Genomic DNA, 17570 nt, shown 5'->3' on the forward strand with positions numbered 1-17570 from the left:
AATCAACTGATATAAAAAATAGTTTGTTTGACCATCTTTGAAATATTATTAAATATTAAAACCATTTACACACACATAGTAAAAATAAAGTCTTACCTTTCAGTGAGATCATCCTCTGTCCACGAAAACATACCCACATTGAGAACCAGGTCTGAAAATAATTTAATTCCTTATCAAGGCTGAAGAAAAGTCCCGCTGTGACACATAGCGGCTGTTTGTCCAGCTGTATCAGTCCGGTGGCAGGTGAAATCCGTTAATTGTTTGTGGCTGCTGGTTTGAGTCTGCAGTGAGTCGAGTCTCCTCTTCCTCCATCAGGCCGCTTTGCACCGCAAAATGAAAGTTGCCCGCATCTCCTTCACTAATAAGCATGAGTGGATTAATTGGACACGGCAAAATTATCCCATGATCCACAAACAAAAAAAAAAAAAGTTAAAATAATCAGTTTTGCCTCCATGTGATGTGGAGAAACCCACAAAACACTGTGCACGTGCGCTCATCAATATAAGCCTTCCACCTGCCAATCAAAAGGATCTGCCTGATGCATGAAATTATCCGATGATTCCTTAAAAATAAATAAATAAACAACAATAATAATGTGAAAACAATCTGTTTTGCCTCTGTGTGAAGTGTTGAAGCCACATGACACCTTGTGAGCGCACTTGTTAATATACAGTGGGGCAGAAAAAGTATTTAGTCAGTCCCTGATTGTGCACGTTCTTCGACTTAGAAAGATGAGAGAGGTCTGTAATTTTCAACATAGGTACACTTCAACTGTGAGAGACAAAATGAGAAAAAAAAAACAGGAAATCAAATTGTAGGATTTTTAAAGAATTTATTTGTAAATTATGGTGGAAAATAAGTATTTGGTCACCCACAAACAAGCAAGATTTGTGGTTCTCACAGACCTGTAATTTCTTCTTTAAGAAGCTCTTCTGTCCTCCACTCGTTACCTGTATTAATGGCATCTATTTGAACTTATCGATATAAAAGACACATATCCACAGCCTCAAACAGTCAGACTCCAAACTCAACCATGGCCAAGACCAAAGACCTGTTGAAGGACACCAGGAAGAACATTGTAGACCTGCACCAGGCTGGGAAGAGTGAATCTACAATAGTCAAGCAAGTTGGTGTGAATAAATCAACTGTGGGAACAATTGTAAGAAAATGGAAGACATACAAGACCATTGATAATCTCCCTCGATCTGGCGCTCCATGCAAGATCTCATCCCGTGGGGTCAGAATGATCATGAGAACCGTGAACATAAATCCCAGAACCTCACAGAGGGACCTGATGAATGACATGCAGAGAGCTGGGACCAAAGTAACAAAGACTACACACTACGCAGAGAGGGACTCAAATCCTGCAGTGCCAGACGTGTCCCCCTGCTTAAGCCAGTATGTGTCCAGGCCTGTCTGAAGTTTGCCAGAGAGCATATGGATGATCCAGAAGAGGATTCGGAGAATATCATGTGGTCAGATGAAACCAAAATAGAACTTTTTGGTAAAAACTCAGCTAGTCTTATTTGGAGGAAGAAGAATGCTGAGTTGCATTCCAAGAACACCATATCTAGTGTGAAGCATGGGGGTGGAAACATCATGCTTTGGGGCTGTTTTTCTGCAAAGGGGACAGGATGATTGATCCGTGTTAAGGGAAGAATGAACGTGGCCATGTATCATGAGATTTTAAGCCAAAACCTCCTTCCATCAGTGAGAGCATTGAAGATGCAACGAGGCTGGGTCTTCCAGCATGACAATGATCCCAAACACACCGCTCAGGCAACAAAGGACTGGCTCCGTAAAAAGCATTTCAACGTCCTGGAGTGGCCAAGCCAGTCTCCAGACCTCAACCTCATAGAAAATTTGTGGAGGAAGTTGAAAGTCCGTGTTGCCCAGTGACAGCCCCAAAAGATCACTGCTCTAGAGGAGACAAAATACCAGCTACAGTGTGTGCAAACCTGGTGAAGACTTACAGGAAACATTTGACCTCTGTCATTGCCAACAAAGATTATGTTACAAAGTACTGAGTTGAACTTTTGTTATTGACCAAATACTTATTTTCCACCATAATTTACAAATAAATTCTTTAAAAATCCTACAATGTGATTTCCTAGATTTTTTTTTTTTTTCTTGCACAATCAGGGATTGACGAAATACTTTTTTGCCCCACTGTAGGTGTTTCGACCTGCCAATCAAAAGGATTCTGCCCGTGAGAATAAACATTCTCACACCGAAACATGGTGCAGCTCTAACTCGAACCACTCTGTGGAAATGGGCTGTCAGTAGCCTGTAAAAATTTAGAAATTAATCCATAAATTAATGGGACTATTAAGATAATGGTTCTGGCACTGATGCCACTTCCTGCTTCTTCTCCAATGTCGGGACCAGCCAGGAAATTCCTGGTTTTTAGTGGTGCACAGTTCAAAATCTTAATATTTATCTCTTCAGCAACTGCGCACCAGGAAAACAATAAAACTGTTGTATAATTTTTGTCATAAATACTCAAATAAACATTACATATGGTGTCACCTACACTTTAAAGGGGGCAATACACAGTATTAAGAATCTGGGTATGTAAACCTTTGCTCAGGGTCATTTGGGTAGTTTCTGTTGTCATTATGATTTAAAAAGAGTAAACACAGTTGTTTGTCAATAAAGGACTTCACACAACCACAAACCATGAGTGAAAAAAGTTTTTGTGTTATCATTCATATTTTTTTTTTCAATTTTCAATTAAATTTTAATTTAATTTATATAGTGCCAAATCACAACAGAGTTGCCTCAAGGCACTTCAAACAAGTAAGGTCTAACCTTACCAACCCCCAGAGTAACAGTGGTAAGGAAAAACTCCCTCTGAGGAAGAAACCTCAAGCAGACCAGACTCAAAGGGGTGACCCTCTGCTTGGGCCATGCTACAGACATAAATTACAGAACAATTCACAAAATGAATATACAGGAAATGCTGTTGGTGCACAGGACAGGAGGGTCGCCAGCACAAATACAACTCCCACCTCTGGATGGAGCTGCACTTTAAACAGAGAGAAAAAACAGAATCAGGCATCAGAAAGACAAGAAATACTGTATAATTTGCCAGCATTAATCAACAAGAAAACAGAAGAAATACTAATGTGATCACCAGCCAACTAGCCCTAAGCTTCACTAAAAGACCCAGAATTTAGGTTAAGTTGAGGTCACGACACACTCCGTTTCCTAATAAAATGAATTAAAAGAGTAAAAAGCGTAAAACAAAACTATATCACTATGCTAGCCATACGAAAGGGAAAATAAGTGTGTCTTAAGTCTGGACTTGAAAGTCTCCACAGTATCTGACTGTTTAATTGACGTAGGGAGATCATTCCACGGAGCAGGGGCACGATAAGAGAAAGCTCTATGACCTGCAGACTTCTTATTCATCCTGGGGACACAAAGTAGTCCTGTACCCTGAGAACGCAAAGCCCGGGCCGGTACATAAGGTTTAATTAGGTCAGCTAGATAGGGAGGTGCCAGTCCGTAAACAATTTTATAGACTAGTAGCAGAACCTTAAAATCTGATCTCACTGGGACAGGAAGCCAGTGAAGGGATGCCAAAATGGGTGTAATGTGGTTGAACTTTCTGCTTCGTGTCAAAAGTCTGGTTGCAGCATTTTGAACCAGTTGGAGAGCCCCAATGCTAGACTGCAGTAAACCAGAAAATAGAACATTGCAGTCGTCCAATCTAGAAGAGATAAACACATGGATCAGGGTCTCAGCATCAGCCATAGACAGAATGGGATGGATCTTTGCTATATTTTGCAGGTGGAAGAAAGCAGTCCTCGTAATATTTCTAATGTGGAGGTCAAAGGACAATGTAGGATCAAAAATTACCCCAAGGTTCCTCACTTTGTCAGTGTGATGTATGACACACGAGGCTAAGCGTTAACTGGTCAAATTGATGCGGATGTCTCACTGGACCAAGAACCATCATTTCAGTCTTATCAGAGTTTAAAAGTAGGGAGTTTCTGGACATTCAACTTCTCACTGATGCAAGGCAATTTTCTAAGAATTTATATGAACAAGATTACCAGGAGTTATTGGCAAGTATAACTGAGTATCATCAGCATAGCAGTGAAAGGTAATCCCAAAACGCTGCAATATGTGCCCAAGGGGTGCTATATAAAGAGAGAAAAGCAGGGGGCCTAAGACGCACCCCTGTGGAACCCCATATTTCATGTCACTAAGGTTATAGGTAGTGTTACTGTACAAAACACAGTGAGAACGACTGGTCAAGTATGACGTCAGCCATGCAAGGGTGCTCCCAGTAATCCCAAAATGATTTTCCAGCCCATCAAGTAGAATATGATGATCCACGGTATCAAATGCAGCACCGAGATCTAACAGCACCAGAACCGTAGTGGTGTCCAAATCCATTGTAAGCAGAAGATCATTCACCACTTTACTGAGAGCTGTCTCTGTGGAATGATATTTTCTAAAAGCAGACTGCAGTGGCTCAAAGAGATTATTCTCAGTAAGATAGTCCACGAGCTGCCGTGACACCACTTTTTCCAGAATTTTAGAGCAAAATGATAGATTTGATATCGGCCAATAGTTTTTCAATACACTAGGGTCATGATTAGGTTTCTTAAGTTATGGTTTAATCAATGCAGATTTGAAACATTTAGGAACAGATCCAGAAAATAAAGAAAGATGAATAATTTCCAGCACAGTCGGCCCAAGAGTAGGCCACAGGTACTTAAACAGTTTTGTTGGTAAATAGGATCAAATAAACAGGTTGTGCTTTTTGTTGACTTTACAAGTTTCGTCAGCATGCCTAGTGAGATACTATCAAATTCTGTAAATCTAGGTAATACCTCAGTAATGGTGCCCACCTCAATAGCAGGGTGTAGTGGCTGGGTTAAGGCATGCTGGGATATGTTTAACCTAATGTCTTCTATTTTCTTCTCAAAGTAATCCAGGAAATCTCGTGCTGTAAAAGGAGAGCGAACTACAGGTGGTTGTCCATGAATAAGTGTTACCACCGTGTCGAACAAGAACTTTGAGATGTGCTTGTTTTTGTTGATCAAATCAGAGTAATAGGTCCGCTTTGTAGCCAATAATGCATGCTTATAGTCTAAGATAGCATCATGCTATGCAAGGTGGAATACTTCTAATTTTGAACTACACCATTTCCGTTCTAGACCTCTTGCCTTGTGCTTGAGGTCATGCAGGTAATCACTGAACCAAGGTGACTGTGATTTGGGGAGCGCGGTTTTAACAGGTGGCGCAATAATGTCGAGTGTAGCTTTGAGCACTGATCAAGTTTAAACTATCCACAAGACTGTCTACTGATTGGGTATTTGCCAGATGTGAAGCTAAGACATCAGGCAGTCTAGCTTTGAGTTCAGTCTTAGTTGAGGAGTTGATGCATCGCCATAGTGATATATAAGGTTGTTGTTCCACTAAAAACGGCAGTGAAACTGTAAACTTAATAAGTCAGTGATCAGAGACCATGGATGTAAGAGGCATGATGTCAGTATTCGTGACAGCAATACCACGTGCAAGAACCAGATCCAGAGTATTTCCACTAATGTGCGTCGAGTCCTGAATGCATGGCTGAAATCCTAATGCATCCACAATTTTGATAAATGATTTGTCGAGGGGATCAGAAGGCCTATTTATATGAACGTTAAAGTCACCAATGATCAGAATGTTATCTGCACTAGCTGACAAGTTAGAGATGAACGCACCAAATTCATCTTAGAATTCAGAATATGGGCCAGGGGACCTATATACAATGACAAAGTAATACGGCTGATTTTTATACTTCTAACCTTGGCAATGCATAATATCCTGAGCAGAGCGGAGAATCAGATTCTCAAACGAGTTATATTTGTGACCCCCAACAGCTAATAAGCTAAACCTAGATTTATAAATAAGAGCAACACCCCGCCTTGCTTCACGAGGGACGTGACTAAATGTATATGCTGGTGGGCAGGCCTCACTTAAGGGGAGGACAGCTGTAGGTTTAAGCCAGGTTTCACATAAGATGCCTAGAAGTAAGTTTAGGTTTGAAACATTGTAGAGAAGCTTGAATCTTCGACTGGACTGGGTTGCTTGACGCGAGGACATTTCGCTTCAAATCGCAGACGCTTCCTCAGCTAAAATTCTTGCTCTGGTGGTCTGACTTCTGTCTTGACTCTTGTAGAGAAGAATAATCAAGAAGTCACAAAAGCTGGAGTTTTAAACCTAACCAGACCCCTCCTACCGAGAGGCAGACTGCTATGGGCTGGTGAGTAAACAATAGCTCTAATTAGCACCTATTGTGCTCTAGTTAGCACCCTCCTAATGACAGGGCAGTGATTCCACACCCACATTTGTCATAAGCCTTGCAGGGTCTCTAATCACTTGCTCCGTGGCTTGCTGTATTGTCTGATCAATTACCAAAATATCTAAAGTTCTGCCAGGGTATGTATGTATGTACACTGGTATGTAAATGTTTGGGTACCCCTGATGATTTCCATGATTTTACTTTATAAATCATTTGTTGTTTGGATCAGCAATTTCAGTTAAATATATCATATATCAGACAACCACAGTGATATTTGAGAAGTGAAATGAAGTTTATAGGATATACAGAAAGTGTCCAATAATTCTTTAAAGAAAATTAAGGCAGGTGCATAAATTTGGGCACCCCAACAGAAAAAAATGCATCAATATTTAGTAGATCCTCCTTTTGCAGAAATAACAGACTCTAAACACTTCCTATAGCTTCCAAAGAGCGTCTGGATTCTGGTTGAAGCCAGACCATTCTTCTTAACAAAACATCTCAGGTTTGTTGGTTTCTGAGCATGGACAGCCCGCTTAAAATCACACCACAGATTTTCAATAATATTCAGGTCTGGGGACTGAGATGACCAGTCCAGAACATTGTACTTGTTGCCTTAGTAGATTTTGAGCAGTGTTTCAAGTCATTGTCTTGTTAAAAGATCCAGCCCGGCACAACTTCAACTTTGGTGCTGATTTTTGAACATTGTTCTCAAGAATCTGCTGATATTGACTAGAATCTATGTGACCCTCAACTTTAACAGGATTCCCAGTACGTGCACTGGCCACACAGCTCTCACCATCCTTTGCTTCAGCTTACCTGAGATTTTTCTTGGCCTGCCACTTCAGGCCTTAACTAGTACTGTGCCTGTGGTCTTCCATTTCCTCACTATGTTCCTTACAGTGGCAACTGACAGCTGAAATCTCTAAGATAGCTTTTTGTATCCTTCCCCTAAACCATGATGTTGAACAATCTTTGTTTTCAGGTCATTTGAGAGTTGTTTAGAGGGTCCCATGTTGCCACTCATTAGAAGAGATGCAAAGAGGGGAAACATTTGTAAATGACCACCTTAAATACCCTTTCTTATCATTGGATTCACCTGTGTAAGGAGGTCAAGGGTCAATGAGCTTACCAAACCAATTTTCTGTTCCAATAATTAGTGCTAAATATATTCAAATCAATAAAATGACAAGGGTGGTCAAATTTATGCACCTGCCTAATTTTGTTTTAATAATTATTGCACACTTTCTGTAAATACAACCCCTGGCAAAAATTATGGAATCACCGGCCTCGGAGGATGTTCATTCAGTTGTTTAATTTTGTAGAAAAAAAGCAGATCACAGACATGACACAAAACTAAAGTCATTTCAAATGGCAACTTTCTGGCTTTAAGAAACACTATAAGAAATCAGGAAAAAAAATTGTGGCAGTCAGTAACGGTTACTTTTTTAGACCAAGCAGAGGGAAAAAAATATGCACTCACTCAATTCTGAGGAAAAAATTATGGAATCATGAAAAACAAAACGCTCCAACACATCACTAGTATTTTGTTGCACCACCTCTGGCTTTTATAACAGCTTGTAGTCTCTGAGGCATGGACTTAATGAGTGACAAACAGTACTCTTCATCAATCTGGCTCCAACTTTCTCTGATTGCTGTTGCCAGATCAGCTTTGCAGGTTGGAGCCTTGTCATGGACCATTTTCTTCAACTTCCACCAAAGATTTTCAGTTGGATTAAGATCTGGACTATTTGCAGGCCATGACATTGACCCTATGCCATGACATTGACCCTATGTGTCTTTTTCTAAGGAATGTTTTCACAGTTTTTGCTCTATGGCAAGATGCATTATCATCTTGAAAAATGATTTCATCATCCCCAAACATCCTTTCAATTGATGGGATAAGAAAAGTGTCCAAAATATCAACGTAAACTTGTGCATTTATTGATGATGTAATGACAGCCATCTCCCCAGTGACTTTACCTGACATGCAGCCCCATATCATCAATGACTGTGGGGAATTTACATGTTCTCTTCAGGCAGTCATCTTAATAAATCTCATTGGAACTGCACCAAACAAAGGTACCAGCATCATCACCTTGCCCAATGCAGATTCGAGATTCATCACTGAATATGACTTTCATCCAGTCATCCACAGTCCACGATTGCTTTTCCTTAGCCCATTGTAAGCTTGTTTTTTTCTGTTTAGGTGTTGATGGCTTTCGTTTAGCTTTTCTGTATGTAAATCCCATTTCCTTTAGGCGGTTTCTTACAGTTCGGTCACAGACGTTGACTCCAGTTTCCTTCCATTCGTGCCTCATTTGTTTTGTTGTGCATTTTCGATTTTTGAGACATATTGCTTTAAGTTTTCTGTCTTGACGCTTTGAAGTCTTCCTTGGTCTACCAGTATGTTTGCCTTTAACAACCTTCCCATGTTGTTTGTATTTGGTCCAGAGTTTAGACACAGCTGACTGTGAACAACCAACATCTTTTGCAACATTGCGTGATGATTTACCCTCTTTTAAGAGTTTGATAATCCTCTCCTTTGTTTCAATTGACATCTCTCGTGTTGGAGCCATGATTCATGTCAGTCCACTTGGTGCAACAGCTGTCCAAGGTGTGATCACTCCCTTTTAGATGCAGACTAACGAGCAGATCTGATTTGATGCAGGTGTTAATTTTGGGGATGAAAATTTACAGGGTGATTCCATAATTTATTCCTCAGAATTGAGTGAGTCCATATTTTTTTCCCTCTGCTTGGTCTAAAAAAGTAACCGTTAGTGACTGCCACAATTTTTTTTCCCTGATTTCTTATAGTGTTTCTTAAAGCCAGAAAGTTGCCATTTGAAATGACTTTAGTTTTGTGTCATGTCTGTGATCTGCTTTTTTTTCTACAAAATTAAACAACTGAATGAACATCCTCCGAGGCCGGTGATTCCATAATTTTTGCCAGGGGTTGTAATAGGAACTTCATTTCACTTCTCAAATATCAGTGTGTTCGTCTGCTATATGATATATTTAACAGAAATATCTGATCCAGACAACCAATGATTTATAAGGAAAATCATGAAAATTATCAGGGGTGCCCAAACCTTTGCATACAACTGTGTGTGTGTGTATGTCTATCTGTCTGTCTTTCTGTCTTCATTAAAACCCTGGGATACCTAAAACCTTTATCTATCTACACGCAAAAATATAAATACAACACTTTTGTTTTTGTTCCCATTTTTCATGAGCTGAACTCAAAAATCTAAAACATTTTTCTCTTTACACAAAAGACTTATTGCTGTCAAATATTGTTCACAAATCTGTCTAAATCTGTGTTAGTGAGCACTTCTCCTTTGCCAAGATAATCCATCCCATCTCACAGGCATATCAAGATGCTGATAAGACAGCATAATTATTGCACAGGTGTACCTTAGCTACCATCGACATTACGCTTGTCCGATTGGCCGGGACAAGTGTAAAATGTGATCGGACAAGCAATAGCTCTAAATCGTTGTGCGACCGGACAAGTTGTTTTCTCATTTACATCACGTCTTGTGAGGCACCTCGCAAGAAAGCGTCTTCAGTTTTTCCCGCAACTCTCCACGCAGCGGACAATCGGAAAACATGATATCACAGGGTTCTCCCCAGACAATGGAATAACGGCGCCGTGCCACAGTGTTCTGACAGTGCCGTCACACTCTGCCTTGCTCTCAGGTAGTTTTTTAAATCCAGCCAGGCTGTTTGTGCTGAACTGCCCGCTTGCCACACCCAGGGTTACTTGTCCTATGCACAAGTACACTAAAAAGCTTAATGTTAATGCCTGCTTAGGCTGGCCACAATAAAAGGCCACTCTGAAATGTTCAGTTTTATTACAGAGCACAATGCCACAAATGTTGCAGGTTTTAAGGGAGCATGCAATTGGCATGCTGACTGCAGGAATGTCCACCAGAGCTGTTGCCTGTGAACTGAATGTTCATTTCTCAACCATAAGTCATCTCCAAATGCATTTCAGACAATTTGGCAGTACATCCAACTGGCCTCACAACTGCAGACCACATGTAACCACACCAGCCCAGGACCTCCACATCCAGCATGTTCACCACCAAGATTGTCTGAGACCAGCCACCCGAATAGCTGTTGCAACAATCGGTTTTCAGAACCAAAGAATTTCTGCACAAACTGTCAGAAACCATCTCATGGAAGCTCACCTGCATGCCCGTTGACCTCATCAGGGTCTTGGCCTGACTGCAGTTCGTCGTCGTAATCGACTTGAGTGGGCAAATGCTCACATTCGATGGCATCTGGCTTCTGATCAAACCCCCCCCCCCCCCCCCCCCCAATAAAGCAAAACTTCACATTTCAGAGTGGCATTTTATTGTAGCCAACCTAAAACACCTGTGCAATAATCATGCTGTCTAATCAGCATCTTGATATGCCACACCTGTGAGGTGGGATGGATTATCTCTGCAAAGAAGTGCTCATGAACACAGATTTAGACAGATTTGTGAACAATATTTGAGAGCAACAAATCTTTTGTGTAAAGAGAAAAATGTTTTAGATTTTTGAGCTCAGCTCATAAAAATGGGAGCAAAAACAAGAGCGTTGCATTTATAATTTTGTTCAGTGTATCTACACATATATACACTTGCACAGACAGACATACACACAGAGAAGCAATTCATATATCTGCTCTGCCTTTGATGATTAAGGTAAAAATAGGTAAAGGAAAAATAAAATTAATCGATGGTGGTGACTGTGGGCCATTTGGTTGAGCAGGTAAACACAAACCCAGCTGTCAGCAGATCTGTCATTCATTAGTAGTGTAGAAAGTACTTAAATTTCATATGATGTTACATTATTATGCACATTTAATTAAACTTTTGTATTTTACTTTTGTTTGAGTTCACAATACTTGCGTTATTAGGCTTCCTTAAATGTTCACAAAATGATGTTTAAAAGGGATACGTTGCTGGCAAAAAGTTGTTTTTTTTTTCATTCTTTCTCTGTAATGATGTAGCGGTGTAACAACACTGTGTTGTAGTCCAGGCTTTTTTGTTGCTTTTTTTTTCATAGCTGCACTGGTCAAGAGTCCTTTGCTCATGTTTATGAAGCGACTGCAGTACGAGTACAGCACAACGTGCATTCAAGGTGGCAGACGTCAGCGACTTTCCAGAAATTCCTCCAAGAAATCACGTTCAGGCGCTGAAAAGAATACTTAAGAATGTGGTCAGTGTGGCTTTTCTTCTGTGGAGAGCTTTTCAAGAGGATAAAGTGCTCCAACTGGTTCTCATCACTCTTGAGGCAGGTTGTGGGCAACAGTGTTTTGACATGAATTGCTGGTGGTAGTGCCCATCTAGAGGCAGTATGTCATAGCATCTTTACAATAATTTAGTTGAAACAAGAGGAAACCGAGATTTCCACATCTTCCAATCAGGATCCAGATCACCTCCAAAATTCAGTGGGGTCTTCCATGCCCTAATATCCATCTGTGGTGCAAATTTGGTGAGAATACGTGAAGTAGTTTTGATGTAATCCTTTCAAGCCTAAATAAAGTGAAATCTTGATCCAGAATCCGGATGCGGATCACCTCCAAAATTCAGTGGAGTCTTCCATGCTATAACATCTATATCTATGGTGAAAAATTTGTCAAAATCCATGCAGTAGTTTTTATGTAATCCTGTTTACAGACAGACAGCTAAATAAATATGTTGGCGAACGTCATCACATATCAGGTTTTTGCAGTGTTATGCATTCAAGTATTTGATGTCTGTGTGTTTTACAGAAATCTCTGCCTCGGCTGTGGGAGCAGACTGAGAAGAAATTAGCAGAGTCTCATGCAGAGTTGAACAGATACGGCACCGGAGCTCCGTGTGAGGCAGCAGAGAGAAGGGTCTACCTCATTGATGTGAGTCCAATTTTATGGCAGTCTGTGTCTTTTGTAATGAGGTAGTTTATAATAAAACACTTCACTATACTGTACAGCAGTGGTGTCCAAAGTATTCCAGAATGGGCCAAGGGGATGCAGGTTTTCTTTGCAGCCACTGAATCCAGCAGGTGATTTCAGTGATTAACATCACTTTCAGCAGATGGGATGAGTTAATCAGTGAAATCACCTGCTGGAGTCAGAGGCTGCAAAGAAAACCTACACCCTCTTGGCCCTTTTTGGAATACTTTAACTGCTGTATAGTAATCCTACAGATGACTAATTTGAGGTTCTCAGATGACTCATTCTAAAATAGAACCTGCATTTTGCTCCCTTTATATTCTAGAAAGTAACAGAATTTACACACAGCGCTGTCAGCCTCGCCACAGGAGAAGAACTAAAATATGAAAATGGGTCCAATATCTTCTCGGACCTCAGAAGCCAGTTTTGTGAATGGAATAGTACCATCGTGGTGTCTGGACAAAATTGTAAGTGCATTAAGGTGCTGCTATTATATGTGTTTACTGCAACTTATGTCTCTCAAAAGTACAATTTCAGGCCTTATTTTCACAGTGAAACATGTCTGTTTAGTGTTTTGATACCAACACAGAGTGAAAAAGTAGGAGGAGATGCAGATGTGAGCGTTTCCTCAGACAGATCAGCAGGGTGGTGCAAATTCAGTTAATCACCAGAAGCTGTCACGTGAGAATGAACGTTGCCAGTAATCTGGTGGAAAACTGAATGATGACCTTTCTTCATTTCTCCATCATGCAGTCGCTTATCAATTATTGCAGCGTCTTCAATCAAGGAATCTCAGACAGGTGATAACTGAACAGAAATGAGCTGATCACTGAAGACAGGCTGGTCAGGAAATCATCAAACTGTGGTGCATCATTCCATCCACTGATCCAGTTGTCCTTGATGAAGATACTTTAGGACATGGGTGGCCTCCTGGCTGGGAGAAACTATGAGAAAAATCTTTATGAAGGCTTCAGAAAACATTTATAGGAATAACACAGAAGATAATTATGGTCCCACTCTGCCGAAGCCACTATTTTATAATAAATAACATTATGCACTCTGTGTAAGGATACACCTGTTGTATGCTTCATTTTCAGGGAAATGAGACCACATTCGTCTGCCGCATTCCAAGGTGGTTGACGAATGCAGTCTAAAAAGGACACAGCGGATGACTTCTGTTGGTATCAGATAACAGCCCTATTCCACAGGGTGCTGTTCTACTATAACTTGCCCATGATCCAAAAAAAAGTGCAAAAATGGGATGAAACACCTTAATCCAACTTGCCTCTTACCAGGCTGGCTGATAAAGTGCAGACGTGGCAACTGGCTGGCTTATAAAGTGCAGACCTGGTAACCCACCTGAAAATGAAAGAAGGAAGCTATGCCCTTGGTCAGAACTGCAACAATTGCTACTTTGGCTTCAAATATTTACCCCTGTGGAGCAAACAAGATTCAAGTTGTACTCACTAGGAATTCTTCATTTAGCGTGATTGAAGCCGTTAAGACAATGCACGCCTGGAAGTTAGCCCAAACTCAAATAAAGCACATCCATGCAAGATAATATAATTTAATTTAGTTGGGACTACATATATTTATTCGATGGAAATCCTGCCCATAACTGAATTGAGTTCATCCAATGAGTCATTTGTTTGTGTGATACACACAAAATATTGAGTCACTGGCTTGGATTTCCATCTAATCCAGTAGTTTTTAATGTAATCCCACTAGCAGATAGACAGATACACAGACAGAGAAATAAAGAAACACCAATGATTTTATTACATCCTTGGTGGACGTAATTATGTTCTTTCCACTTCTGTGTTTTATCATAGACTTGCGCATGTTGGATCACATGCGGATGGATCAAACCTGTTCACACGCGAATCTGAAACTTTTTCACACTTGATGCTCACAGCATGCTTCTGTAAACTGTTACCTGGTTTGCACAAACTGAGGCGCAGTTCGGTCTGAGAGATCACCACAGACTACACAAAATATTATTACGTTGTGTTGGCCCTCGGCAGCACCGAGTCAACGAGGGTGATCGTGCTCCTGCAAAGCCCCCTGCTGTGAACAAATATAATGCCATCAAGGATCGTGTCGGCACTCAGCAGCTCCAATGAGGATGATTGCGCTCCTGCAAAGCCTCTCCCTCTAAGGAAGTGCTCACAAACCGGCTTCTGTTTCTGCCATGCAACATTCGGAGCCACCAACTCAGTTTCGACAGTGTACAGCTGTGTAGATTTGCATGCAGTAGCTCAGTGTAGCGCAGACTTACATGCAGAAGCACAGACTTGCTTAAAACGGTGTGCTTTAATCGACCAGTGCTCTACGCAGAAAAAAATTAAACATGTTTAATTTCTTCCGCTTACTGCATTGGGGAGCAATGAGATGCAAAACTCAATGTAGTAGGTACGCCACAATGCGCAGCTCTACATTTGCACCGCTGGGAAAGGGGCTTTAGCAACCAACATTACAGGTATGCTGGGAAACACCCACAGTGTCCCTGCAACCAAGACCTCATTCTTTGTGCTGGCTATGCTGCTTGCACGCTTCAAATTGGGCCCTTAGTGTGTTGTTAAAAAATGTTTGAAACCAATATTTAAATTTGGTTGTTGGCTGTTGTCTTGACCACTAACATTTGCTTTACTTTTTCTCCAGCATCTCTTTCAATAAAGCAAATTTATTTTACAGTCAGTGCAAAGTGTGAGCAACAGGTGACAGAGTACGAACAAAAGTACCGTGGACGGGAGCTGCCAGGGTTCATCAACTACAAGAGCTTTGAGGAGTTGATCAGACAGCAGATCAGATATCTGGAAGAGCCTGCTGTCAGGAAGCTCAAAGATGTGTCAGGCACGTCCTACCATGACTCCATCTGAATAACAGTGTTTAGATAAACAGTGTATGAATGTATTTTTCACTCTGTCTCCACGCGACATGTCTTATAGATGACGTGAAGATAGCATTCTGTCAGCTGGCAGAGAACAGCTTTATTGGATTTCCTAACCTCATCAAAACAGCTAAGGTGACATTTAATGGTCGAACAGCACAAAATATGGACTGTGCTCCACATTATGCTGACTGACGTTTTCTGTCCTACAGACAAAGATTGAAACCATCAGAAAAGAGAAGGAGATCACAGCAGAATCCATGTTGAGGACTCAGTTCAAGATGGAGTTGATCATTTACACTCAGGACAACAGATACAGTGGGCAGTTATTGAAGCGGAAGAGGGAAGATGAGGAGACTGCAAGCAAGAATAGACAACTTGGATATGTTAACAGTTCTCAACAAAGCACTCTGAGCTGTACTGACAGCAGAGCCACCCTGAAAGAGATGATGAAACACCTTAAGTCCTATTACCAAGTAAGTACCATTTGTATTTTAAAAATATATATTTGTCATATTCGTCGGAGAATGAATCATTTGAAAAAGACTGTACAAGTGCATCTCAATAAATTAGAATATCATGAAAACGTTAGGTATTTTTAATCAGATATTTTGTAGAGTGAAAATTTGACATATTTTCAATACATGTTAACAAAATGTTTCAAGCATTTCTGTTTGTGTAATTTTGATAATTGCAGCCTGCGTCTCCAAAAAACAGAAAAAAAGCAAATCAAAATATGAGAATATTTCATTTCAAGTTTGAAAACTCACTCTTTATGTGGCATAAACACCATGAATTTCTCACTCTGGTTGAGTATACACAGTCACAGTCATGGGGGAGACATGCTGACTTGACAGCTGTCCAAAAGACACTCATTTTTGACACCCTCCACAAGGAGGTAAAGTCACAGAAGTTCATTGCTGAAAGGACTGGCTGTTCATAGAGTGCTGTATTAAAGCATATTGATGGAAAGCCCACTGGAAGAGAAACGTTCAGCTAGAAAAGATACACAAACGGCAGGGATGACTGCAGCTTTGAGAAGACTGACAAGCAAAGCTAAGTCAAGGATTTGGGAGAACTTCACAAGGAGTGGAATTAGGCTGGAGTCAGTGCATCAACAGTCACCATGCACAGATGTTTCCATGAAAGGGGCTGCAAGTGTTGCATTCCTTGTGTCAAGCCACTTCTGAACCACATACAATGTCAGAAGCATCTTACCTGGGCTCAGAAAAAAACAGAACTTGACTGTTGTTAAGTGATCCAAAGTCCTCTTTTCTTTTTAAATTAAATTTTGTATTTCATTCCAGTCTCCACTTTTTTACAGTCTCCAGCCCCGCCCACTTTTACAAAAGAGGCATTTCCGTTTTGGCTTAGGACTTCGGGTGAGCGAGCAGTGTTTACAATGGAAAAAGATGGAAGTCGTTACATGGGTAGAAACAAAAACCTTTTTGAAAAGCTCAAAGGGAACGACAGGTCATAACAGAGTGGGAAGATGACATGAAGTGGCCATCGATTATGTATGCTGGTATTTTTAACTACTTCGTGTTGTCACTCGGCGTGAATGGTTTGGCTATGATGAATTACTATAAAAGCACCGAAGCCTATCAATATTTACATAGCGGTAAAGGTAGCCGTGTTCTGTTGCATGAAGAACAGGGATATATATTGTTCTCAAAGCCAGTGTCAGCCCCAAGTCAAGCCAGCGCGTCCTCTCACTTGGAAGGCGTGTTGTTGAGATCATTGATTTTTTTTTTTTCCATGTATTTTTTTCATTATATGGTAAAAATTAGGGCCGCTTGTTTTTCGGTCTTTCAAGAAATTAGAACTTATTAAATAGTTAATGCCAAATTTATCTTGTATTACTGTTTATTTCATCTGCTGTCTTATTTTCTACTAGTCAGACATATCATTAGGAACCTAAACATCTGAAGGTCGTCTTACAGGTGAGAAATAACTATATTCTAGTTGTTAACTTTTATGTCCAATAAAACTAAAAAAAAAAACACAGCATTCTGCCAGAAAAATGAGCAGTTTTATTCTCAAATACAAGTTCTCCACTGGGTGGTGCACTTGCATTCGGATAACATATATACATATACAATTTTATACAAATTTTTACCACAGTACACCAAGTCCTAAGACTGGACAAAAAACTGAGGAAATCTGATTGAATCTAGACTAACACAAAGTACTTGTGCAAAAACAATAGAACATGCTGAAAATACCTTGTCAAAATGGCACAGTTACACTGTAAATGAACTACAATATGTTTTGTAGGGTTGCACAATTTTTACATAAAAACAATTTACAATAGTAACACTATTCACAAATCATCTTTTCATCTTCATGGATGATCTCTCCACGCAGGTTAGACAAAGCTGCACAGATTCTGAGTATTTGATCAAATTTGTTTGTCAAGTTATTTGGGACAGTTTGTGAAAGAATCC

General features: G+C 40.4%; 1 protein-coding gene across 1 annotated transcript in view; it reads left to right on the top strand.

The window, feature by feature from the left end:
- LOC117507309 (interferon-induced GTP-binding protein Mx-like) overlaps nt 1–17570 on the top strand; it is a 35572-nt gene that overhangs the window by 13743 nt on the left and 4259 nt on the right. The window contains exons 6-10 of the mRNA XM_034167154.1: nt 12072–12194; nt 12559–12700; nt 14928–15086; nt 15182–15258; nt 15336–15599. Coding sequence (XP_034023045.1) covers nt 12072–12194; nt 12559–12700; nt 14928–15086; nt 15182–15258; nt 15336–15599 — 765 coding nt within the window. The remainder of the gene's footprint in view (nt 1–12071; nt 12195–12558; nt 12701–14927; nt 15087–15181; nt 15259–15335; nt 15600–17570) is intronic.

Source organism: Thalassophryne amazonica, chromosome 3, assembly GCF_902500255.1.
Source record: "Thalassophryne amazonica chromosome 3, fThaAma1.1, whole genome shotgun sequence".
NCBI lineage: Eukaryota > Metazoa > Chordata > Actinopteri > Batrachoidiformes > Batrachoididae > Thalassophryne > Thalassophryne amazonica.